This window comes from Haematobia irritans, chromosome 5 (genome assembly GCF_050003625.1).
Source record: "Haematobia irritans isolate KBUSLIRL chromosome 5, ASM5000362v1, whole genome shotgun sequence".
Lineage (NCBI taxonomy): Eukaryota > Metazoa > Arthropoda > Insecta > Diptera > Muscidae > Haematobia > Haematobia irritans.
In genome coordinates this window covers 103872426-103898557 of record NC_134401.1, presented here as the reverse complement: position 1 = coordinate 103898557, position 26132 = coordinate 103872426, and the positions used below count along the sequence as shown (strand labels likewise).

Below are 26132 nucleotides of genomic sequence, written 5' to 3'. Positions count from 1 at the left end.
TTTACATATAGCTCCCATATAAAGGGTGATTTGTTAAGAGCTTGATAACTTTTTTTTTTAAAAAACGCATAAAATTTGCAAAATCTCATCGGTTCTTTATTTGAAACGTTAGATTGGTCCATGACATTTACTTTTTGAAGATAATTTCATTTAAATGTTGACCGCGGCTGCGTCTTAGGTGGTCCATTCGGAAAGTCCAATTTTGGGCAACTTTTTCGAGCATTTCGGCCGGAATAGCCCGAATTTCTTCGGAAATGTTGTCTTCCAAAGCTGGAATAGTTGCTGGCTTATTTCTGTAGACTTTAGACTTGACGTAGCCCCACAAAAAATAGTCTAAAGGCGTCAAATCGCATGATCTTGGTGGCCAACTTACCGGTCCATTTCTTGAGATGAATTGTTCTCCGAAGTTTTCCCTCAAAATGGCCATAGAATCGCGAGCTGTGTGGCATGTAGCGCCATCTTGTTGAAACCACATGTCAACCAAGTTCAGTTCTTCCATTTTTGGCAACAAAAAGTTTGTTAGCATCGAACGATAGCGATCGCCATTCACCGTAACGTTGCGTCCAACAGCATCTTTGAAAAAATACGGTCCAATGATTCCACCAGCGTACAAACCACACCAAACAGTGCATTTTTCGGGATGCATGGGCAGTTCTTGAACGGCTTCTGGTTGCTCTTCACTCCAAATGCGGCAATTTTGCTTATTTACGTAGCCATTCAACCAGAAATGAGCCTCATCGCTGAACAAAATTTGTCGATAAAAAAGCGGATTTTCTGCCAACTTTTCTAGGGCCCATTCACTGAAAATTCGACGTTGTGGCTCGTTAGTAAGTCTATTCATGATGAAATGTCAAAGCATACTGAGCACCTTTCTCTTTGACACCATGTCTGAAATCCCACGTGATCTGTCAAATACTAATGCATGAAAATCCTAACCTCAAAAGAATCACCCTTTATATCTTTCGCCCGATACGGACTAATATGGTCCTAAAAGCCAGAGTGGCCAATTTGGTTGAAATTTTGCACAGGGAGTAGATTTAGCATTGTAGTTATGCGTGCCAAATTTGGTTGAAATCGGTTCAGATTTAGATATAGCTCCCATATATATCTTTCGCCCGATATGCACTTATATGTACCCAGAAGCCAGAGTTTTATCCCGATTAGCTTCAAAGTTTGCACAATGAGTACAATTGGTAGTATAGTCATGTGTGCCAAATTTGATTGAAATCGGTTTAGATTTAGATATAGCTTCCATATATATTTTTCGCCCGATATTGGCTTATATGGCCCCAGAAGCCAGAGTTTTGGCCCAATTTGGTTTAAATTTTGCACTAGGAGTACAAATAGTAATATAGTCATGTGTGTGATTTAAATCGGTTCAGATTTAGATATAGCTCCCATTTACATGTTTTTCTAATTTCGACAAAAATGGTCAAAATACCAACATTTTCCTTGTTAAATCGCCACTGCTTAGTCGAAAAGTTGTAAAAATTACTCTAATTTTCCTAAGCTTCTAACACATATATATCGAGCGATAACTCATAAATAAACTTTTGCGAAGTTTCCTTAAAATTGCTTCAGATTTAAATGTTTCCCATATTTATACCCTGCGCCACACTGTGGAACAGGGTATTATAAGTTAGTGCATATGTTTGTAACACCCAGAAGGAGACGAGATAGACACATGGTGTCTTTGGCAATAATGCTCAGGGTGGGTCCCTGAGTCGATATAACCATGTCCGTCTGTCCGTCCGTCCGTCCGTCTGTCTGTGAACACATTTTTGTGATCAAAGTCTAGGTCGCAATGTAAGTCCAATCGCCTTCAAATTTGGCACATTTTCCTAATTTGGGTCAGAATAGAACCCTATTGATTTTAGAAGAAATCCGTTCAGATTTAGATATAGCTCCCATATATATCTTTCGCCCGATATGCACTAATCTGCAACCAGCAGCCAGAGTTTAATGCCGATTTGCTTGAAATTTTGTACAAACATAACACTTAGTCGTATAGTCAAGTTGATTGAAATCGGTTCAGATTTAGATATAGCTCCCATATATATCTTTCGCCCGATATGGACTTATATGACCCCAGAAGCCAGATTTTTGGCCGAATTTGGTTGAAATTTTGCAAAAGGAGTACAATTAGTAGTATAGTCAAGTGTGCAAAATTTGATTGATATCGGTTCAGATTTAGATATAGCTCCCATATATATCATTCGCCCGATATGGACTAATATGGTCCTAAAAGCCAGAGTTTTGGCCCAATTTGGTTGAAATTTTGCACAGGGGTAGATTTAGCATTGTAGCTATGCGTGCCAAATTTGGTTGAAATCGGTTCAGATTTAGATATAGCTCCCATATATATATATATATCTTTCGCCCGATATGGACTAATATGGTCCTAAAAGCCAGAGTTTTGGCCCAGTTTGGTTGAAATTTTCCACAGGGAGTAGATTTAGCATTGTAGCTATGCGTGCTAAATTTGGTTGAAATCGATTCAGATTTAGATATAGCTCCCATATATATCTTTCGCCCGATATGCACTTATATGGACCCAGAAGCCAGAGTTTTATCCCGATTAGCTTGAAATTTTGCACAAGGAGTACAATTGGTAGTATAGTCATGTGTGCCAAATTTGATTGAAATCGGTTCAGATTTAGATATAGCTTCCATATATATTTTTCGCCCGATATGGACTTATATGGCCTCAGAAGCCAGAGTTTTGGCCCAATTTGGTTGAAATTTTGCACTAGGAGTACAATTAGTAATATAGTCATGTTTGCCAAATTTGATTGAAATCGGTTCAGATTTAGATATAGCTCCCATATATATGTTTTTTTGATTTCGACAAAAATAGTCAAAACACCAACATTTTCCTTGTAAAATCGCCACTGTTTAGTCGAAAAGTTGTAGAAATTACTCTAACTTTCCTAATCTTCTAATACATATATATCGAGTGATAAATCATAAATAAACTTTTGCGAAGTTTTCTTAAAATTGCTTCATATTTAAGTGTTTCCCATATTTTTTACTAAAATTGTGTTCCACCCTAGTGCATTAGCCGACTTAAATTTTGGTCCAGATCGAGTGATATTTAAATGTATGTATTTGGGACAAACCTTTATATATAGCCCCCAACACATTTGACGGATGTGATAAGGTATCGAAAATTTAGATCTACAAAGTGGTGCAGGGTATAATATAGTCGGCCCCACGCGACTTTTGACTTTTCTTACTTGTTTTTACTAACATAGTGTACCATCCCAGGGCATTAGCCGACTTAAATTTTAAGTCTATAGTTTATAAATTTTGTTCAGATGGAGTCAGATTTAAATGCATGTATTTGGGACAAAAACCTTTATATATTGTATAGCACCCAACACATTTGACGGATTTGATTTACAAATTGGTGCAGGGTATAATATAGTCGGCGCCGCCCGACTTTAGACTTTCCATACTTGTTTTTAATTAAATTAAGTTTTTAATATTACTAATAATAAAAATAAAAGACAATCACGCCAGAACGTGTAAAACTTTCGAATATGGCTATGTTTTGTTCTGAAATTCGCTGAAGTTCGCTAACGTGACCATTTTCGCTAACGTGAACCCTTTTGTTTTTAATTAGTTCACGTTACCGCGAGTGCATTGTATTTAATTTCATTAGATGGACAAGATGATTTTAAGTTGCTCTAAACAACACAAATAGCTCTGGTATGTCACGTTTACGTTTTACTTTCGACCACTGTGTCGTATGATTTATGGTCATTTCGTAATTCGAATTCCCCATACGTTATACTTCAATCAGGCATAACTGAAAGTTTACCCACTTTCATCCCCACACAGCCAATTAAACACGGACAAATCTTGTAATTACTAGATTTCCCTTTTGTCGTTTGTTTTCCTGTTTGAAGTGTTTTGACTGCATTGCATAATTCTTGTAAACATGACCATTCAGGCGAACATACACACCTGGACAAACAAAAGTGAATGCCTCAATAGCTATGTTTGTGTATGTGTATATATTAAAACGAATGGACTCGTACTCACACCCATTCAATTGTAAATGGGCTGACACTAATAACACTACGTCGTACATCTATGCATGTGCATATTATCCACTTGTGGTGAGAAACTTCTTCATGTGCCACTCACACTAACCAACTACGACGAACTTTTGAGACCTATTTCCCCTGCAATTGTTCTATATTCAGTTTACATGTTTCAGTGTTGGCTTGGAACGTTGTTTGTTGGTGTTAATGATGTCGACGTTAAGACCTGCACTAAGAATGATAATGAACGCTATCATCATAATCACCACCACTAGAACGGGAGCGACACTAGCTGCATTAGCTTTATTGTCGGCTTCTTCCTCATCATGACATCACCACAATCTGCAGCTTCCGCCCTTCGGACAATAAGAAGGTAAAACAGGTGAAAAACAAAACGTAAATCCTTTTAAGATAGGAATGCCACTGCTAACGGACATTTTTCTGTAGCCAATTGAATAATCGATAGGAGGTTTTCCAGTGTATCTTTCTATATTTTTTGCACAACTACCCAAAAAGAATTATTTTTTTCATTGAATTATGAAATTAATAAAATTAAATGTTTAGAAATATTTTTATTTTTGAGGTAAATTTTTGTCGAAAAGAAACTTTCGGGGTAACGGTCATGTACTGCTTTTTATGCTAATTATACCCTGCATCACACTATGGAACAGGGTATTATAAGCTAGTTCATATGTTTGCAACACGCAGCAGGAGCCGAGCTAGACACATAATGTCTTTGGCGACAATGCTCAGGGTCGGTCCCTGAGTCGATCTAGCCATGTTGGTCCGCCCGTCTGTCTGTGAACACATTTTTGTCGGTCAGAATATAACCCTATAGGAAAACGGTTCAGATTTCGATATATCTACCATATATATCTTTCGACTGATATGTACTTATATTGCTCCAGAAGACAGAATTTTACCCTGATTTGCCTTAAATTTTGCACCAGGAGTACACTATCACTGTTGCAATGTATTCCAAATTTGGTGGCAATAGGTTCAGATTTAGATATAGGTCTTATATATATCTTTCGTCCGATTTACACTAATATGACCACCGGAGGTCAATATTTCACTCCGACTTACTTAAAATTTTACTCAGAGAGTAGAATCACCATTTTAGCCATGCATGCCAAATTTATCAAAATTGGCCCTGATTTAGATATAGCTCCCATACGAGGGCAGTTCGGAAACTTCTTAGCCTAGCACAAAAAGCGCGGTATAAACAGAACAAGTATATACAGCAGTAAGTTCGGCCGGGCCGAATCTTAAATACCCACCACCATGAACCAAATATTAGGGTTTCCGGTGAAATTTCAGGAGGGCTTGAGAACTTGAGGACACTTCCCGAAGATAAATTTAAAGATTTCACCTATGAGGACTATATCAAATTCTGGATTTATAAGAACCATTTTTGTTTGAGTTTTAGAGGAATCATTAACGTCTCTTGTATGTGTGCAAGAAAATTATAAAATAACGTCTTGATTTGAAATCTTAAATCTGTAAATTTTCACCCGAGAAGTAAAATCTAAAAATAAAATAAAATTTTACATTGAGTTTCAAGCAATTTTCATGATCAGTGCGCCTTCTATACCCTCAAGAAGTGAAGTCGGTCTATATATGGAGGCATTACCAAATGGACCGATAAAAACTTAATCCGATACACGTTTTTGTGAGCCTAAAATACCAGAATATTTACAATTTCAGGCAAATCGGATAAAAACTACGGTTTCTAGAAACCCAAGTGGTTAAATCGGGAGATCGTTCTTATGGGGGCTATACTAAAATATGGACCGATACTCACCGTTTTTGGCACACCTCTTTATGGCCCGAAAATACCTCTAGATTTCCAATTTCAGGAAAATTGGATAAAAACTTCGGATTCTAGAAGCCCAAGAAGTAAAATCGGGATATCGGTCTATATGGGGGCTATACCAAAACATGGATCAATACTCACCATTTGTGTCACACCTCTTTATGGTCCTAAAATACCTACAAATTTCCAATTTCAGGCAAATTGTATATAAACTACGGATTCTATAAACCCAAGATGTAAAATCGGGAGATCGGTCTATATGGGGGCTATACCTAAACATAAAACGATACGAACCATTTTCGGCACACCTTTTGATCGTCCTCAAGTACCTCTAGATTTTCAATTTCAGGCAAATTGGATAAAGACTACGGTTTCTATAAGCCCAAGACCCCAAATCGGGAGGTCGGTTTATATGGGGACCATACCAAAACATGAACCGATGCTCACCATTTTTGGCACACCTCTTTACGGTTCTAAAGTACCTCTCGATTTCCAATTTCAGGTAAATTGGTTAAAAACTGGGGTTTCTATAAGCCCAAAAAGTAAAATCGGGAGATCGGTCTATATGGGAGCTATACCAAAATATGGACCGATACTCACAATTTTTGGCACACGTATTTATGGTCCTACAATACCTCTAGATTTCCAATTTGCTGTAAATTGAATAAAAACTGCGGTTTCTATAAGCCCAAGAAATAAAATCGGGAGATCGGTCTATATGGGGGCTATACCAAAACATGGACCGATACTCACCATTTTTGGCACACTTCTTTATGGTCATAAAATACCTTCAGATTTCAAATTTCAGGAAAATTGGATAAAACCTACGATTTCTATAAGCCCAAGACCCCAAATCGGGAGGTCGGTTTATATGGGGACTATATCAAAACCTGGACCCATATAGCCCATCTTCGAACTTGACCTGCCTGCAGACAAAATTTCAGCGTGATTGCTGCATTATTGAAGACTGTAGCGTGATTACAACAGACAGACAGCCAGACAGACAGATAGACAGACGGACAGACGGACATGGTTATATCGTCTTAGAATTTCTCCCTGATCAAGAATATATATACTTTATATAGTCGGAAATCGATATTTCGATGTGTTACAAACGGAATGACAAACTTATTATACCCCCGTCACCATTCTTTGGTGGTGGGTATAAAAAGGTCAGTGTTTTGGAAACTTCCATCTCTGTTATGAACACATGTAAGATTTTGTTTCGATCTGGCAACTCCTTCATATAGAAACAGGTATTCAAAAAAGACGCATCCGCAATTTTTACATATCATTCGCCCGATTTAAACTCATATGACCACTAGAGGTTAAAATTTCACTCCGATTTACTTTAAATTTTGCATTAAAAGTAAAATTTCTATTCTAGCTACACACAAAAATTTTTTTTTCTGATTCAATCACGAAATTAATTGATCCAATTAATTTTTTAATTGAAATGTCTTCAATCACAGAAATGATAGTATCTGTTGAGTCACTTTGAATTCCCGTGTTTCTTATAATTTTTGAAATTCTAGTTTTAAGTGTAACCACACCTTAGTACATTACATGAATACGATTACTTTGAATTCGATTACTTTATATCTCTCAACATAGCAAAGAAATATTGCTTTTTTGTACTCTTTTAGTTGTTAAGTCTACTTTGTAAAAGAAGAACGTTTTCGACCATTAAAGTGGAAGCATCAAAATAACTTGTCGTTGTCTTTCATTTTAATCCAAACATAATTTGGCGACCGTGACAGGACCCAATTATATGACAAATATTTTTGGGTTCATTGAAATATAACAGTATAATTTGCAAAAAAGCAATATCATCATTTGATGTTAATTGTTATAAAAAAAAATCTAAATTTCATCGAGAAACAAAGCCGACGCTTCGCTTATACAGCTGGAAGCAAGGGATTTTTTACCATCGTTTTTTTGTGATCATATGCCGACGCTTCGCTTTACAGCTGGAAGCAGGAGGAGTTACATCATCATTGAATACATCGTTGGATGCGCTGTGCTAGCCACCATACCCCCCGAAACCATCGTCTCATCTTTCTGCATTCATCATCTCATATCGTAGCAGCATTAGAATTTAGCAGCAGCGTAAGGTACAACAAAAAACATTACTGATTGGCATAATCATTAGCCTACAGACATAATCGTCGCATTGTAAGTACATCTTGAGTTTTATTTGTCTCAACCATCATCGTTGGATATAAAACATATATTTGTACATATATCGAATATACATACCGACGAATACCGTTTTCTTCAGTATATAATTGTCATCGTTTGAATTTATCTCAACAACACTCTTCGATTATCTCGCGCTCACTTACTCTCCACATCACTCTCGCTCATTGTCTCTTCGAATATCACTCAATCTATCGTTTCGTTCATTCTCACTCAATTTGGATTCCTTTTACCTGTCTTTCGTTGGAAGCACTCTCACCTAAAGCTTCATTATTCCCCCTTCGTTTTATAAATTATTTGTCGTTAACATCGCAGCAAATCTTTTTGTATGTCACAATCGATCTTTGTAATGTAAACAAACGAATATATCAAGGTTTACATACAAAATTTCCTATTTCTAAACATATGTACATCAATTACTGTTAACAGAGTTATTGTAAGGAAACATTTGCTGTCAATTCATAACATTTATTGAACATTGCAACACATAGTTAACATTACGAAAATGGGTAACGACGAAAAACAAAAAGATGAGCCCAACCAGGAATTAACAATGTTGAAGTCCCAGAGAAGCTCAATGAAACGAAATATTGGAATGTTAAAAACAAAAATAGAAAAAGATGGTGATTCATTGGATAATACGATTCTTGAATGTAGATTACAAATTCTAGAATCTTATTTCAAGCAGATAAGCCACATTCAATCGCAAATAGAGAAAATGTGCCCAACAGACAATGCAAGGTCTGACATCGAAGACACTTTTGTTTCTGCAAAAGCTGTCATACTAAGGCGGTTGAATACGCATCGTCGTTCAAGCACCATTGAGCAAAGTATTTTAAACACTAGTGCTCAAAGTTTATCACATCATTCTCGATTACCACAATTGAAATTACCCAAATTTGATGGGAAATATTCGGAATTTGCTCGATTCATGAGTACATATAAAACATTGGTTCACGAAGAGGCAAGCATTCCTACCATTGACAAATTCAATTATTTGTTAAATTGTTTGTCAGGACAAGCACTAGCCGTAGTAGATGCGTTTCCTGTTAGTGAGGAAAATTATCAAAAGGCAGTTGATCGCTTAAATGAGAGATATGGAAACAAGTCATTGATTTTCATCGATACGATAAATTCATTATTTTCAATTAATGCGATAACAAGACCAAATGCACCAGGTCTGCGGTTCATACTGGACAATGTTTCCGCTATTCGTTCATCTTTGTTATCAATAGGCTCGGAAGTAGATGTGGTCAACGCTATGTTGATCCACATAGTTTTATCGAAGATAGACCAAGAATCGAAGAACGCTTACAACGAAAAACGAGATTTAAAATCACTGCCTTCGTGGGATGATTGCTATAACATTTTGAGTAGACGTTGTCAGTTTTTAGAAAAGTCATGCTCCACAGTCCCTCAAATTCATGACCGTGACAAGCAACCTCGATATAAAGATAGTCGTCCAGGGACTTCCCTTATGACCTCAAACGCTTTGTGTGAGTATTGTCAAAGCAAAGATCATGGAATTAGTAGCTGCTCTACATATTTAGCACTACCAGTGGCTCGTAGATTTGATTTTGTTAAATCAGCTTCTCTATGCATTAATTGCTTACGAAAAGGACACAGAGTTGCCAAATGCACATCGAAAACAAAATGCCGTGAATGTCGTGTTTCTCATCATTCTTCGCTACATAATCCTTTCTCGTCTAACAACACAGACCAAAATGTTTCTTCGCATCCAGCTAGTCATCGATTATCGTCAAACGTGCCTTTGTTCACTCCATCTTCTTCTACTTCATCGACAAACAAATCGACCCCACCGCCAACTCCTTGCACATCAAGCCAAGTTCCATCGACACACATTACGAGAAAAGTAGCATTAGTAAATCGTAGTTTTCGCCAAAGCATTTTGCCGACTGCTGTTGTTTTGATGAAAGATGGTTTAGGAATCTTTCAGCCAGTTCGTGCTTTACTCGATTCTTGTTCCGAAATAAATTTGATCACTCAAGAAACAGCCGATCGTCTTCGTTTGCCTAAAACTAACACTATGCAAGAAATTGAGGGTGTTTCAGAAATCAGAACCAAAATTAAGCACTCTGTTACTGCAAATGTAAAGTCTCGTTCATCAAGCTATGAATTCACCTCTCGCTTTCTGGTTATCAAATCCATATCGTCTCCACAGCCATCAAATCGAATAAACATTTCGCAATGGTGTATACCAGAAGGTGTCGAATTTGCCGATCCCCATTTTTTCGTGCCACAACGTATTGAGGTTTTGATTGGCTCAGAAGTTTTTTTTTTTTTTTTTTTTTTTTTTTTTTATTTACCACCTCAACATTGGTTGCTGGCTCGGGTAACAAAAGAAATACCAGGGCGCGATGGCAAAGTAAGGGTGGTGGACCTGAGAACTATTTCAGTCCAAAGAGTAGCACCATTACCCATCGGAGAAGATTATTGAAAGTGTCCTTTCAATGGGGGCAGGATGTTGAGTCACTTTGAATTCCCGTGTTTTTTATAATTTTTGAAATTCTAGTTTTAAGTGTAACCACACCTTAGTACATTACATGAATACGATTACTTTGAATTCGATTACTTTATATCTCTCAACATAGCAAAGAAATATTGCTTTTTTGTACTCTTTTAGTTGTTAAGTCTACTTTGTAAAAGAAGAACGTTTTCGACCATTAAAGTGGAAGCATCAAAATAACTTGTCGTTGTCTTTCATTTTAATCCAAACATAATTTGACAACTAAAAGAGTACAAAAAAGCAATATTTCTTTGCTATGTTGAGAGATATAAAGTAATCGAATTCAAAGTAATCGTATTCATGTAATGTACTAAGGTGTGGTTACACTTAAAACTAGAATTTCAAAAATTATAAAAAACACGGGAATTCAAAGTGACTCAACATCCTGCCCCCATTGAAAGGACACTTTCAATAATCTTCTCCGATGGGTAATGGTGCTACTCTTTGGACTGATCGCCGAAATATGCCTTTAATAGTTCTCAGGTCCACCACCCTTACTTTGCCATCGCGCCCTGGTATTGCTTTTGTTACCCGAGCCAGCAACCAATGTTGAGGTGGAGTGTTGTCCTCGTGCACAATAACAAGGGTACCTTCTTTGATATTGGGGTAAGTCTTGTACCATTTCGATTTTTGCTGTAAATCAAGTATATAATCGCGAGACCATTGTTTCCAGAATTGCTGCTTCAAAAAAGTGATCAATTGGTAACGCTTCAAACAGTTTGTGTTGGTATATTGCTCAACATGTGTATCTGGCACCGATAAAAGCGATGAACCAATAAGCATGTGTGCCGGAGTAAGAGCTTCACCATCATTTGGATCGTCGGACCGAGCGGCCAATGGTCTCGAATTCAATATTGCCTCAACTTCGACTAAAACAGTTTGTAGCTCTTCCAAAGTTATGTTGGCCTGAGATATGTTTTTAACGAGAAGGGATTTTGTCGATTTCACGGCAGCCTCCCAGAGGCCACCGAAGTGTGGAGATCGTGGTGGAATGAACGAAAATTGAAATCCAGTCATAGCGCTGTATTTCTGTAGTGCTTCAATGTTTGCTGAATCTAAATATCGTTTTCTAAAGTCTGTCAGTTTTGAATTAGCTCCCACAAAATTGGTTGCATTATCGCAGTAGAGCCGAATAGGTATTCCACGTCTGCCAATGAAGCGCTTTAGTGCCAACAGAAATGTATCAGTAGATAAATCCGACACCACTTCAATATGAACTGCCTTAGAGGCAAAACAAACGAAGATAGCCACGTAAGTTTTGTAAGGCGCTTTTCCCCTAATACGAAAAGTGGTGTAAAATGGGCCACAAAAATCTACTCCAGATACTAAAAAGGGCCGATGAGCATTTAGACGGTCAGCTGGCAGATCACCCATTATTTGTTGTTGCAGCTTCGGCTTGTATTTAAAGCAGTGGATGCAATTTTCGTACTAAATCTCGTGCATTGACAATCCACACGTTTTGTCGAAGTATTCCAATGAGGCATTTTGCTCCCGCATGGTAGTGTTTTCTATGTAAATATTCCACGAAGAGTTTTGAAAAACGATGATCTTTAGGTAGCAGCGCTGGAAATTTTGCGTCGAATGGTAGTGGTGAGTTTGCTAGCCGCCCACCAACCCGAAGAATATCTCTCTTTTGTTTGCGAAACTCTATCTCATGTATAAAAGGCGATAATTTTTGTAGATGTGGTTTCAAATCCAACTCACTCTTAATTCGCTCAATCTCTTCCCCGTATGTAGTCTGCTGTATGTGATGGACGACTGTCCAAAATGCTATTTGAAGTCCTTCTGCTGTTACATATGAATTCTTTTTCACTCTATCAATAAACCGATGAACGTAAACGATGACGTGTAAGATACGAAGATACGACGACGAACGAGTTATAATGCTCTCGATGATGGATTCTGTTGTTGTTGTTATTTTAAGAGCAGACTTTCTCATTTCTTTCGAAGGTAACTCAGTAAAAATTTTTGCACCACTAGGCCACTCTCTTTCAGGTCGTGATAGAAATTGTGGGCCAGTAAACCATATGGTTGATTCCAGTTCATTTGCAAGACAACCACGGGAAACGACGTCTGCTGGGTTTTCTTTGGATGAGACATGTTTCCAAGAGATGTTATGAGTCAGATTTTGTATCTCTGATACTCTATTGGCGACGAAGCATACAAATGACGATGAGTGTTTTGAGAGCCAGCTCAATACGATTTTCGAATCTGACCAAAAGAATACTCGATAATTGTATGTGTCAAATTTGTTTCGAATTTTCTCCCATGTTCTACTAAGAAGCAATGCTGCGCACAGCTCAAGTCTGGGGAGTGATTGCTGTACAACTGGAGCTACTTTGGACTTTGCAATTAGTAACGTCACTTTGAAATCGTTTTCCACAGGAGCTCGAATATAAATACAGCACCCATATGCTAACAGCGATGCGTCAGCAAAACCATGAATTTCAAATTGGTATTGAACTGATGTTAGCACAAAACGTGGAATCTCAATTTCGTTTATATGAGGAAGACTTTCTTGAATTTGTAGCCAACGATTTTCGATCGTTTCATCAACAGGCTTATCCCAATCGACATTTCTCTTCCAGATATCTTGAATTAGAATTTTCATCGACACAACGATTGGGCTCAATAAACCAAGAATGTCAAATATCCTCGACACACAACTCAATATGGATCGTTTTGTCACTATATGTGGTGTTTTAAGCTCAAATCGAAAACAAAAACGATCAGAATTTGATTTCCAGGACATCCCCAGAGTTTTTGAGATATAATCTTTATTCAATTGGCAAATTTGTCCCTCGTTTACAATACCCATACTATCACAATTTGAATTCCATTTTGATAATTCCAACCCAGCTGTTTTCAAAATATTGATTATTTGTTCTTTTTTAACTAAAAGTTCAGAAATAGTCTCCGCTCCAGTCAAGATGTCATCCACATAGACATCTTGTTTTAAAACGTGTGCGCCAATAGGGAATATTTCTTTGTAACTATCTGCGATGAAAGACAAACTTCTTACTGCAAGAAATGGCGCAGCCGAAGTCCCATAGGTGACAGTATTCAATTGATATAACTCAAGTGGCTGGTTGCTGTCACTTCTCCACAAAATTAATTGGAAACTACGATCACTTTCATCCACGAGAAACTGCCTATACATTTTACATATGTCCGCAGTCAAGGCGTATTTATTTAATCGGAAACCAAGAACTGTCATATGACCAAGCCGAGAGTATTCATTCATGAAATCAACATACAAATTTTTTAACGATTCGTCTCTCAAAAATCTTTTTTCCAAATATGTAAATCGACGTTGGGCTATTTCTAACGATGCTCCCAATTTACTAACAGTCTCTTTGAATGGTAGTCGAACTTTTACTCTGTTAAATTCATCGAAGACTGTTGTATTAACATAATGAGCTTCACAGCGCTCTTCTTCCTCTGTCATTGACGAGTCGTGTGGCTGACACTCTTCAACCTCCCAAAATCGTTTTAAGAGAGTATTTAGCTCATCGTATTTAGTAATGACGTTGCACGTAATCACTTTCGAGGGGACATGTGTATCGATTGTACCAGCTACAATCCATCCTAAAACAGTATTTGTTAAAACGGGGAGCCCCTCACCAAGCACAATTTTTCCTTCAATGAGTAAATCAAAAAAAACTTCTGAGCCAATCAAAACCTCAATACGTTGTGGCACGAAAAAATGGGGATCGGCAAATTCGACACCTTCTGGTATACACCATTGCGAAATGTTTATTCGATTTGATGGCTGTGGAGACGATATGGATTTGATAACCAGAAAGCGAGAGGTGAATTCATAGCTTGATGAACGAGACTTTACATTTGCAGTAACAGAGTGCTTAATTTTGGTTCTGATTTCTGAAACACCCTCAATTTCTTGCATAGTGTTAGTTTTAGGCAAACGAAGACGATCGGCTGTTTCTTGAGTGATCAAATTTATTTCGGAACAAGAATCGAGTAAAGCACGAACTGGCTGAAAGATTCCTAAACCATCTTTCATCAAAACAACAGCAGTCGGCAAAATGCTTTGGCGAAAACTACGATTTACTAATGCTACTTTTCTCGTAATGTGTGTCGATGGAACTTGGCTTGATGTGCAAGGAGTTGGCGGTGGGGTCGATTTGTTTGTCGATGAAGTAGAAGAAGATGGAGTGAACAAAGGCACGTTTGACGATAATCGATGACTAGCTGGATGCGAAGAAACATTTTGGTCTGTGTTGTTAGACGAGAAAGGATTATGTAGCGAAGAATGATGAGAAACACGACATTCACGGCATTTTGTTTTCGATGTGCATTTGGCAACTCTGTGTCCTTTTCGTAAGCAATTAATGCATAGAGAAGCTGATTTAACAAAATCAAATCTACGAGCCACTGGTAGTGCTAAATATGTAGAGCAGCTACTAATTCCATGATCTTTGCTTTGACAATACTCACACAAAGCGTTTGAGGTCATAAGGGAAGTCCCTGGACGACTATCTTTATATCGAGGTTGCTTGTCACGGTCATGAATTTGAGGGACTGTGGAGCATGACTTTTCTAAAAACTGACAACGTCTACTCAAAATGTTATAGCAATCATCCCACGAAGGCAGTGATTTTAAATCTCGTTTTTCGTTGTAAGCGTTCTTCGATTCTTGGTCTATCTTCGATAAAACTATGTGGATCAACATAGCGTTGACCACATCTACTTCCGAGCCTATTGATAACAAAGATGAACGAATAGCGGAAACATTGTCCAGTATGAACCGCAGACCTGGTGCATTTGGTCTTGTTATCGCATTAATTGAAAATAATGAATTTATCGTATCGATGAAAATCAATGACTTGTTTCCATATCTCTCATTTAAGCGATCAACTGCCTTTTGATAATTTTCCTCACTAACAGGAAACGCATCTACTACGGCTAGTGCTTGTCCTGACAAACAATTTAACAAATAATTGAATTTGTCAATGGTAGGAATGCTTGCCTCTTCGTGAACCAATGTTTTATATGTACTCATGAATCGAGCAAATTCCGAATATTTCCCATCAAATTTGGGTAATATCAATTGTGGTAATCGAGAATGATGTGATAAACTTTGAGCACTAGTGTTTAAAATACTTTGCTCAATGGTGCTTGAACGACGATGCGTATTCAACCGCCTTAGTATGACAGCTTTTGCAGAAACAAAAGTGTCTTCGATGTCAGACCTTGCATTGTCTGTTGGGCACATTTTCTCTATTTGCGATTGAATGTGGCTTATCTGCTTGAAATAAGATTCTAGAATTTGTAATCTACATTCAAGAATCGTATTATCCAATGAATCACCATCTTTTTCTATTTTTGTTTTTAACATTCCAATATTTCGTTTCATTGAGCTTCTCTGGGACTTCAACATTGTTAATTCCTGGTTGGGCTCATCTTTTTGTTTTTCGTCGTTACCCATTTTCGTAATGTTAACTATGTGTTGCAATGTTCAATAAATGTTATGAATTGACAGCAAATGTTTCCTTACAATAACTCTGTTAACAGTAATTGATGTACATATGTTTAGAAATAGGAAATTTTGTATGTAAACCTTGATATATTCGTTTGTTTACATTACAAAGATCGATTGTGACATACAAAAAGATTTGCTGCGATGTTAACGACAAATAATTTATAAAACGAAGGGGGAATAATGAAGCTTTAGGTGAGAGTGCTTCCAACGAAAGACAGGTAAAAGGAATCCAAATTGAGTGAGAATGAACGAAACGATAGATTGAGTGATATTCGAAGAGACAATGAGCGAGAGTGATGTGGAGAGTAAGTGAGCGCGAGATAATCGAAGAGTGTTGTTGAGATAAATTCAAACGATGACAATTATATACTGAAGAAAACGGTATTCGTCGGTATGTATATTCGATATATGTACAAATATATGTTTTATATCCAACGATGATGGTTGAGACAAATAAAACTCAAGATGTACTTACAATGCGACGATTATGTCTGTAGGCTAATGATTATGCCAATCAGTAATGTTTTTTGTTGTACCTTACGCTGCTGCTAAATTCTAATGCTGCTACGATATGAGATGATGAATGCAGAAAGATGAGACGATGGTTTCGGGGGGTATGGTGGCTAGCACAGCGCATCCAACGATGTATTCAATGATGATGTAACTCCTCCTGCTTCCAGCTGTAAAGCGAAGCGTCGGCATATGATCACAAAAAAACGATGGTAAAAAATCCCTTGCTTCCAGCTGTATAAGCGAAGCGTCGGCTTTGTTTCTCGATGAAATTTAGATTTTTTTTTATAACAATTAACATCAAATGATGATATTGCTTTTTTGCAAATTATACTGTTATATTTCAAAGAACCCAAAAATATTTGTCATATAATTGGGTCCTGTCACGGTCGCCAAATTATGTTTGGATTAAAATGAAAGACAACGACAAGTTATTTTGATGCTTCCACTTTAATGGTCGAAAACGTTCTTCTTTTACAAAGTAGACTTAACAACTAAAAGAGTACAAAAAAGCAATATTTCTTTGCTATGTTGAGAGATATAAAGTAATCGAATTCAAAGTAATCGTATTCATGTAATGTACTAAGGTGTGGTTACACTTAAAACTAGAATTTCAAAAATTATAAAATGGTGTATACCAGAAGGTGTCGAATTTGCCGATCCCCATTTTTTCGTGCCACAACGTATTGAGGTTTTGATTGGCTCAGAAGTTTTTTTTGATTTACTCATTGAAGGAAAAATTGTGCTTGGTGAGGGGCTCCCCGTTTTAACAAATACTGTTTTAGGATGGATTGTAGCTGGTACAATCGATACACATGTCCCCTCGAAAGTGATTACGTGCAACGTCATTACTAAATACGATGAGCTAAATACTCTCTTAAAACGATTTTGGGAGGTTGAAGAGTGTCAGCCACACGACTCGTCAATGACAGAGGAAGAAGAGCGCTGTGAAGCTCATTATGTTAATACAACAGTCTTCGATGAATTTAACAGAGTAAAAGTTCGACTACCATTCAAAGAGACTGTTAGTAAATTGGGAGCATCGTTAGAAATAGCCCAACGTCGATTTACATATTTGGAAAAAAGATTTTTGAGAGACGAATCGTTAAAAAATTTGTATGTTGATTTCATGAATGAATACTCTCGGCTTGGTCATATGACAGTTCTTGGTTTCCGATTAAATAAATACGCCTTGACTGCGGACATATGTAAAATGTATAGGCAGTTTCTCGTGGATGAAAGTGATCGTAGTTTCCAATTAATTTTGTGGAGAAGTGACAGCAACCAGCCACTTGAGTTATATCAATTGAATACTGTCACCTATGGGACTTCGGCTGCGCCATTTCTTGCAGTAAGAAGTTTGTCTTTCATCGCAGATAGTTACAAAGAAATATTCCCTATTGGCGCACACGTTTTAAAACAAGATGTCTATGTGGATGACATCTTGACTGGAGCGGAGACTATTTCTGAACTTTTAGTTAAAAAAGAACAAATAATCAATATTTTGAAAACAGCTGGGTTGGAATTATCAAAATGGAATTCAAATTGTGATAGTATGGGTATTGTAAACGAGGGACAAATTTGCCAATTGAATAAAGATTATATCTCAAAAACTCTGGGGATGTCCTGGAAATCAAATTCTGATCGTTTTTGTTTTCGATTTGAGCTTAAAACACCACATATAGTGACAAAACGATCCATATTGAGTTGTGTGTCGAGGATATTTGACATTCTTGGTTTATTGAGCCCAATCGTTGTGTCGATGAAAATTCTAATTCAAGATATCTGGAAGAGAAATGTCGATTGGGATAAGCCTGTTGATGAAACGATCGAAAATCGTTGGCTACAAATTCAAGAAAGTCTTCCTCATATAAACGAAATTGAGATTCCACGTTTTGTGCTAACATCAGTTCAATACCAATTTGAAATTCATGGTTTTGCTGACGCATCGCTGTTAGCATATGGGTGCTGTATTTATATTCGAGCTCCTGTGGAAAACGATTTCAAAGTGACGTTACTAATTGCAAAGTCCAAAGTAGCTCCAGTTGTACAGCAATCACTCCCCAGACTTGAGCTGTGCGCAGCATTGCTTCTTAGTAGAACATGGGAGAAAATTCGAAACAAATTTGACACATACAATTATCGAGTATTCTTTTGGTCAGATTCGAAAATCGTATTGAGCTGGCTCTCAAAACACTCATCGTCATTTGTATGCTTCGTCGCCAATAGAGTATCAGAGATACAAAATCTGACTCATAACATCTCTTGGAAACATGTCTCATCCAAAGAAAACCCAGCAGACGTCGTTTCCCGTGGTTGTCTTGCAAATGAACTGGAATCAACCATATGGTTTACTGGCCCACAATTTCTATCACGACTTGAAAGAGAGTGGCCTAGTGGTGCAAAAATTTTTACTGAGTTACCTTCGAAAGAAATGAGAAAGTCTGCTCTTAAAATAACAACAACAACAGAATCCATCATCGAGAGCATTATAACTCGTTCGTCGTCGTATCTTCGTATCTTACACGTCATCGTTTACGTTCATCGGTTTATTGATAGAGTGAAAAAGAATTCATATGTAACAGCAGAAGGACTTCAAATAGCATTTTGGACAGTCGTCCATCACATACAGCAGACTACATACGGGGAAGAGATTGAGCGAATTAAGAGTGAGTTGGATTTGAAACCACATCTACAAAAATTATCGCCTTTTATACATGAGATAGAGTTTCGCAAACAAAAGAGAGATATTCTTCGGGTTGGTGGGCGGCTAGCAAACTCACCACTACCATTCGACGCAAAATTTCCAGCGCTGCTACCTAAAGATCATCGTTTTTCAAAACTCTTCGTGGAATATTTACATAGAAAACACTACCATGCGGGAGCAAAATGCCTCATTGGAATACTTCGACAAAACGTGTGGATTGTCAATGCACGAGATTTAGTACGAAAAGTTGTTCGAAATTGCATCCACTGCTTTAAATACAAGCCGAAGCTGCAACAACAAATAATGGGTGATCTGCCAGCTGACCGTCTAAATGCTCATCGGTCCTTTTTAGTATCTGGAGTAGATTTTTGTGGCCCATTTTACACCACTTTTCGTATTAGGGGAAAAGCGCCTTACAAAACTTACGTGGCTATCTTCGTTTGTTTTGCCTCTAAGGCAGTTAATATTGAAGTGGTGTCGGATTTATCTACTGATACATTTCTGTTGGCACTAAAGCGCTTCATTGGCAGACGTGGAATACCTATTCGGCTCTACTGCGATAATGCAACCAATTTTGTGGGAGCTAATTCAAAACTGACAGACTTTAGAAAACGATATTTAGATTCAGCAAACATTGAAGCACTACAGAAATACAGCGCTATGACTGGATTTCAATTTTCGTTCATTCCACCACGATCTCCACACTTCGGTGGCCTCTGGGAGGCTGCCGTGAAATCGACAAAATCCCTTCTCGTTAAAAACATATCTCAGGCCAACATAACTTTGGAAGAGCTACAAACTGTTTTAGTCGAAGTTGAGGCAATATTGAATTCGAGACCATTGGCCGCTCGGTCCGACGATCCAAATGATGGTGAAGCTCTTACTCCGGCACACATGCTTATTGGTTCATCGCTTTTATCGGTGCCAGATACACATGTTGAGCAATATACCAACACAAACTGTTTGAAGCGTTACCAATTGATCACTTTTTTGAAGCAGCAATTCTGGAAACAATGGTCTCGCGATTATATACTTGATTTACAGCAAAAATCGAAATGGTACAAGACTTACCCCAATATCAAAGAAGGTACCCTTGTTATTGTGCACGAGGACAACACTCCACCTCAACATTGGTTGCTGGCTCGGGTAACAAAAGCAATACCAGGGCGCGATGGCCAAGTAAGGGTGGTGGACCTGAGAACTATTAAAGGCATATTTCGGCGATCAGTCCAAAGAGTAGCACCATTACCCATCGGAGAAGATTATTGAAAGTGTCCTTTCAATGGGGGCAGGATGTTGAGTCACTTTGAATTCCCGTGTTTTTTATAATTTTTGAAATTCTAGTTTTAAGTGTAACCACACCTTAGTACATTACATGAATACGATTACTTTGAATTCGATTACTTTATATCTCTCAACATAGCAAAGAAATATTGCTTTTTTGTACTCTTTTAGTTGTTAAGTCTACTTTGTAAAAGAAGAACGTTTTCGACCATTAAAGTGGAAGCATCAAAATAACTTGTCGTTGTCTTTCATTTTAATCCAAACAGTATCAATTAAAAAATTAATTGAAGGCCAATTAAGAAATTAATTGATCCAATTAAAAAATTAATTGATGCTATTATTTTTTGTGATTGATTTTTGTTTCAATTAAAAAATTTGTTGAATCAATTAAATTTTTAATTGAATATTTTTTAAAACTCAATTAAAATTTTAATTGGAAAAATTTTCGTGAATTTTTTTCTGTGTATGCATTATATAGCTCCCATACATATTTTTTCCCGATTTAGATTGATATGACAACGTAGGTTCAAATTTAACTCTTTTGAAATTTAAATTAGATCTGAGCAGAAAATTGGTATGTTATGATCAGATCTCAATATTGGCCTAGATCTAATTCCATAGGTATAATTAGACTTAGCCCTATATGTTGATAGATCTGATGTTACATTTGGTCGTTTATGGGATTATATCCACACTGATAAAAAATATTTAAGATATTAACGATTGCGCAAACTAAAGTTTAGCATGTGCAATTTCCAAAATATTAAGCACAAATTTCCTTACTATAATGAAAATTTAATTAAAATAAAGTTTATAATATTTGCTTCAATTTTTTTATACCCTTCACCATAGGATGGGGGTTATATTAACATTGTCATTCCGTTTGTAACACATCGAAAGTATATATATTCTGGTTCGTGGTGAAATTCTGTGTCGGTCTTAGCATGTCCGTCCGTCTGTAGAAATCACTCTAACTTTCGAACGAAACAAGCTATAGACTTGAAACTTGGCATAAGTAGTTGCTATTAATGTAGGTCAGATGGTATTGCAAATGGGCCATCTTAAGCCACTTTAACGTATAGCCCCCATATAAACCGATCCCCAGAATTGGCTTGCGAAGCCTCTTAGAGAAGCAAAACTCATCCGATCCGGTTGAAACTTGGTACGTGGTGTTACTATATCATATCTAACAATCATGCAAAAATGGGTTCATATTGATCCATAATTATATATAGCCCCAATATAAACCGATCCCCCGATTTGGCTTGCGGAGCCTCTAAGAGAAGCAAATTTCATCCGATCCGGCTGAAATTTGGTACATGATGTTGGTATATGGTCTCTAACATCCATGCAAAAATTGGTCCACATCGGTTCACAATTATATATAGCCCCATATAAACCGATCACAAAATGTGACCTCCGGAGCCTCTTGGAAGACCAAAACTCATCTGATTCAGTTGAAATTTGGTACGTAATGTTAATATATGGCCTCAAACACCCATGCAAAAATTGGTCGATATCGGTCCATAATTATATATTGACCTCCGGAGCACCTTGGAAGAGCAAAATTCTTCCCATTCGGTTGAAATTTGGTACGTGATGTTAGTATATGGTATCCAACAACCATGCAGGAATTGGTTCCTATCAGTCCATAATTATATATAGCTCCCATATAAACCGATCACCAGATTTGACCTCCGGTGCCTTTTGGAGAAGCAAAATTCATCCGATCTGGTTGATATTTGGTACGTGGTGGTAGTATATGATATTTAACAACCATGCCAAAAGTGGTCCATATCAGTCCATAATCATTTATAGGCCCCATATAAACCGATCCCGAGATTTGGTTTTGGAACCTCTTGGAGGAGCAAATTTCATCCGAGTGAGTTGAAATTTGTGGATGACAGTCTGTCGTAGACGTATCTACGCAATCCATGGTGGTGGTGGTGGGTACATAAGATTCGGCCTGGGCGAACTTACGGCCGTATATACTTGTTAGATATTTTCTTATAAACTTTTTTCTAATACATATACATTTTTCCTACCAAACACCAAAGAGACATGCTACTTTGCTACACTTTCTTATATACGCGTTTTTTCTTATATGAGATGTGCTTATATCCGTTACCTTTATTATATTAATACCAATCTTGTTAAATTTCTAATATCTCACATGACATACCTAAATTAATTGAGGTGTAAAAGTGCATAAAAGTTTACAATGGTATGGCATTGCGTGCTGCGTTCGACATTTCATTCGCACTGAAATACTTGAAGTTACTCGCATACTCCAACCCCACATATACATACACAACTACGTTCATACACTCTTAAGCTTATTTGCCTCTCTGCCTTCTGTGTTAATCTACTCGACGCGAAGGCATGACAGCGACGTTGTTGTTGAAGTCCTTATTTGATAGTAACGCTTTAATGAACACTAATTGCTATTGTGCCACAATACCAAGGAACAAACATGGGTAATCTGTCCGATTAACATTAGTAAGGACCACAGGGAGTCTGAAGAGTAATCTCTTTTGGTTTTTGGAGCTAGTTGGTTCTACATGCCGAAGATTACGAAAACATTGGAGAGCTAATGCAAATTAGCTGTACCAACGGGTCGGGAGAGAGCTACGCATTGCAAGGATAACGCTGTTTTATAAAAATTTTAAATTCAATAGATTATGAGAGGCAAGAGAAGATTTAATACTAGGATTGTTTTGTAGGAAAATTCTAAAGATTAACTTACTCTTCCAAATTGGCTGAGTATTATTTATAGAACCTAATTCTACAACCTGGAATTTATTATCAAGCCAAAGCTACCTAATCACTGTAGTGATTTTTTATTCAGATTGAAATATCAGCAATAAAATAGCCAACTAAAAAAAATAAGACATCGTTTTGTTTCGAAAATTGTACTAAACAAGGAAAATGTATTGGAAAATTTATTTAGAAAGAACTTCTTACATTGATTCGTAGAAGTGGCACAGGCTTGTATGTGATGATAGGAAACTTACAGTGGGGAGCAAAACCGAGTACATGTTTCCACTTTTTGTAAACATTATTAAATAGAAAATCTCAAGTTAGGTTCACAAAGATTGGATCGTTGATGACTGGACATAAGTTATATGGTCATATAAAAACAAGTATATACGGCCGTAAGTTCGGCCAGGCCGAATCTTATGTACCATCCACCATGGATTGCGTAGAAACTTCTACTACAATCGAATTACTTGTGTTGCGGTAACACTTGCTGATGACAAGGTATCTTAAAACTTCTTAACATCGTCTTCTAAATTGTAAGTTAGTCCATGCGGAGTATATATTAAACAAAAAAGGCCGATTAAATACGCATATAATTAAGTTTGACAAAATTTTCTATAGAAATAAAAGTTTGACAAAATTTTCTATAGAAATAAAATCTTGACAAACTGTTCTATAGATAATTTACTCGTTTGCGAATAAGTTCATTGTTCTTTACTTATAAAAAAATTTCACTGAAGACGAAAAAAAACTGAATTCTCCTATATTTCGAAATATAGGATAATTTTAAATAAAAATACAACTCAAAAAAAAAAGAAAGAAAAACAACATCTGTTTTTATTCATATGACCTCAAGCCGAACTAAATAAATATAATTAATAAAATTTTGATAAAATTTTCTATAGACATAAAATTTGGTAAAATTTTCTATAGAAATAAAATTTTGATAAAATTTTCTATAGAAATAACATTTTGACACAACTTTCTACAATAATAAAATTTTGACAAAATTTCATATAGAAATAAAATTTTGGTAGATTATTTTTGGCGATTTGGACCAATTTTTGTATGATTGGCCATCGGCTATATATAACTATAGACCGATATGGACCAATTTTTGCATGGCTGTTAGCGGCCCTACACTAGCGCAATGTACCAAATTTCAACCGAATCGGATGCATTTTGCTCTTCCAAGAGGTTCCGGAGGTCAAATCTGGGTATCGATTTATATGGGGGCTATATATAATTATTGACCGATATGAACCATTTTTTGCATGGTTGTTGGAGACCTTATACTAACACTACGTACCAAATTTCAACCGGATCGGATGTATTTTGCTCCTTCAAGAGGCTCCGGAGTTCAAATCTGGGGATCGGTTTATATGGGGGCTATATATAATTATGGACCGATATGGACCAATTTTTGCTTGGTTGTTAGAGACCATATACTAACATCATGTAACAAATTTCAACCAAATCGGATGTATTTCGCTCCTTCAAGAGGCTCCGGAATTCAAATCTAGAGATCGGTTTATATGGGGGCTATATATAATTATGAACCGATATGGACTAATTTTTGCACGGTTATTATAGACCATATACTAGCACCACGTACCAAATTTCAACCGGATCGGATGAATTTTGCTCCTTCAAGAGGCTCCGGAGGTCAAATCTGGGGATCGGTTTATGTGGGGGCTATATATAATTACGGACCGATATGGACCAGTTATTGCATGGTTGTTAGAAACCATATACTTACCCCACGTACAAATTTTCAACCGGATCGGATGAATTTTGCTCCTCCGCAAGCCAAATCTGAGGGTCGGTTTATATGGAGGCTATACGTAAAAGTGGTCGGATATGGCCCATTTGCAATACCATCCGACCTAAATCAATAACAACAACTTGTGCTAAGTTTCAAGCCGATAGCTTGTTTCGTTCGGAAGTCACCACGACCCAGAATATAAAGGGTGATTCTTTTGAGGTTAGGATTTTCATGCATTAGTATTTGACAGATCACGTGGGATTTCAGACATGGTGTCAAAGAGAAAGATGCTCAGTATGCTTTGACATTTCATCATGAATAGACTTACTAACGAGCAACGCTTGAAAATCATTGAATTTTATTACCAAAATCAGTGGCAGAAAATCCGCTTTTTTATCGACAAATTTTGTTCAGCGATGAGGCTCATTTCTGGTTGAATGGCTACGTAAATAAGCAAAATTGCCGCATTTGGAGTGAAGAGCAACCAGAAGCCGTTCAAGAACTGCCCATGCATCCCGAAAAATGCACTGTTTGGTGTGGTTTGTACGCTGGTGGAATCATTGGACCGTATTTTTTCAAAGATGCTGTTGGACGCAACGTTACGGTGAATGGCGATCGCTATCGTTCGATGCTAACAAACTTTTTGTTGCCAAAAATGGAAGAACTGAACTTGGTTGACATGTGGTTTCAACAAGATGGCGCTACATGCCACACAGCTCGCGATTCTATGGCCATTTTGAGGGAAAACTTCGGAGAACAATTCATCTCAAGAAATGGACCGGTAAGTTGGCCACCAAGATCATGCGATTTGACGCCTTTAGACTATTTTTTGTGGGGCTACGTCAAGTCTAAAGTCTACAGAAATAAGCCAGCAACTATTCCAGCTTTGGAAGACAACATTTCCGAAGAAATTCGGGCTATTCCGGCCGAAATGCTCGAAAAAGTTGCCCAAAATTGGACTTTCCGAATGGACCACCTAAGACGCAGCCGCGGTCAACATTTAAATGAAATT

General features: G+C 37.2%; 3 protein-coding genes across 3 annotated transcripts; 1 reads left to right on the top strand and 2 right to left on the bottom strand.

The window, feature by feature from the left end:
• Positions 1–10999: 10999 nt before the first annotated feature.
• LOC142239960 (uncharacterized) lies at positions 11000–11965 on the bottom strand. Its single transcript, XM_075311691.1, has one exon. The coding sequence runs from the start codon at positions 11963–11965 to the stop codon at positions 11000–11002; it is 966 nt and encodes a 321-aa protein (XP_075167806.1).
• Positions 11966–11993: 28 nt separating this feature from the next.
• On the bottom strand, positions 11994–16040 carry LOC142239959 (uncharacterized). Its single transcript, XM_075311690.1, has one exon. The coding sequence runs from the start codon at positions 16038–16040 to the stop codon at positions 11994–11996; it is 4047 nt and encodes a 1348-aa protein (XP_075167805.1).
• A 337-nt stretch (positions 16041–16377) lies between these two features.
• On the top strand, positions 16378–20580 carry LOC142239958 (uncharacterized). Its single transcript, XM_075311689.1, has 2 exons — positions 16378–16399; positions 17390–20580. The coding sequence occupies exons 1-2, from the start codon at positions 16378–16380 to the stop codon at positions 20578–20580; spliced, it is 3213 nt and encodes a 1070-aa protein (XP_075167804.1).
• Positions 20581–26132: the final 5552 nt, after the last annotated feature.

Bases quoted from the DNA above. Each gene is read 5' to 3' on its own strand.
- LOC142239960 (XM_075311691.1), bottom strand. From the start codon at position 11,965: ATGGGTGATCTGCCAGCTGACCGTCTAAATGCTCATCGGCCCTTTTTA.
- LOC142239959 (XM_075311690.1), bottom strand. From the start codon at position 16,040: ATGGGTAACGACGAAAAACAAAAAGATGAGCCCAACCAGGAATTAACA.
- LOC142239958 (XM_075311689.1), top strand. From the start codon at position 16,378: ATGAGCGAGAGTGATGTGGAGA. The intron at 16,400-17,389 runs GTAAGTGAGCGC...ATACTGTTTTAG, and splicing joins GAGCGAGAGTGATGTGGAGA to GATGGATTGTAGCTGGTACA.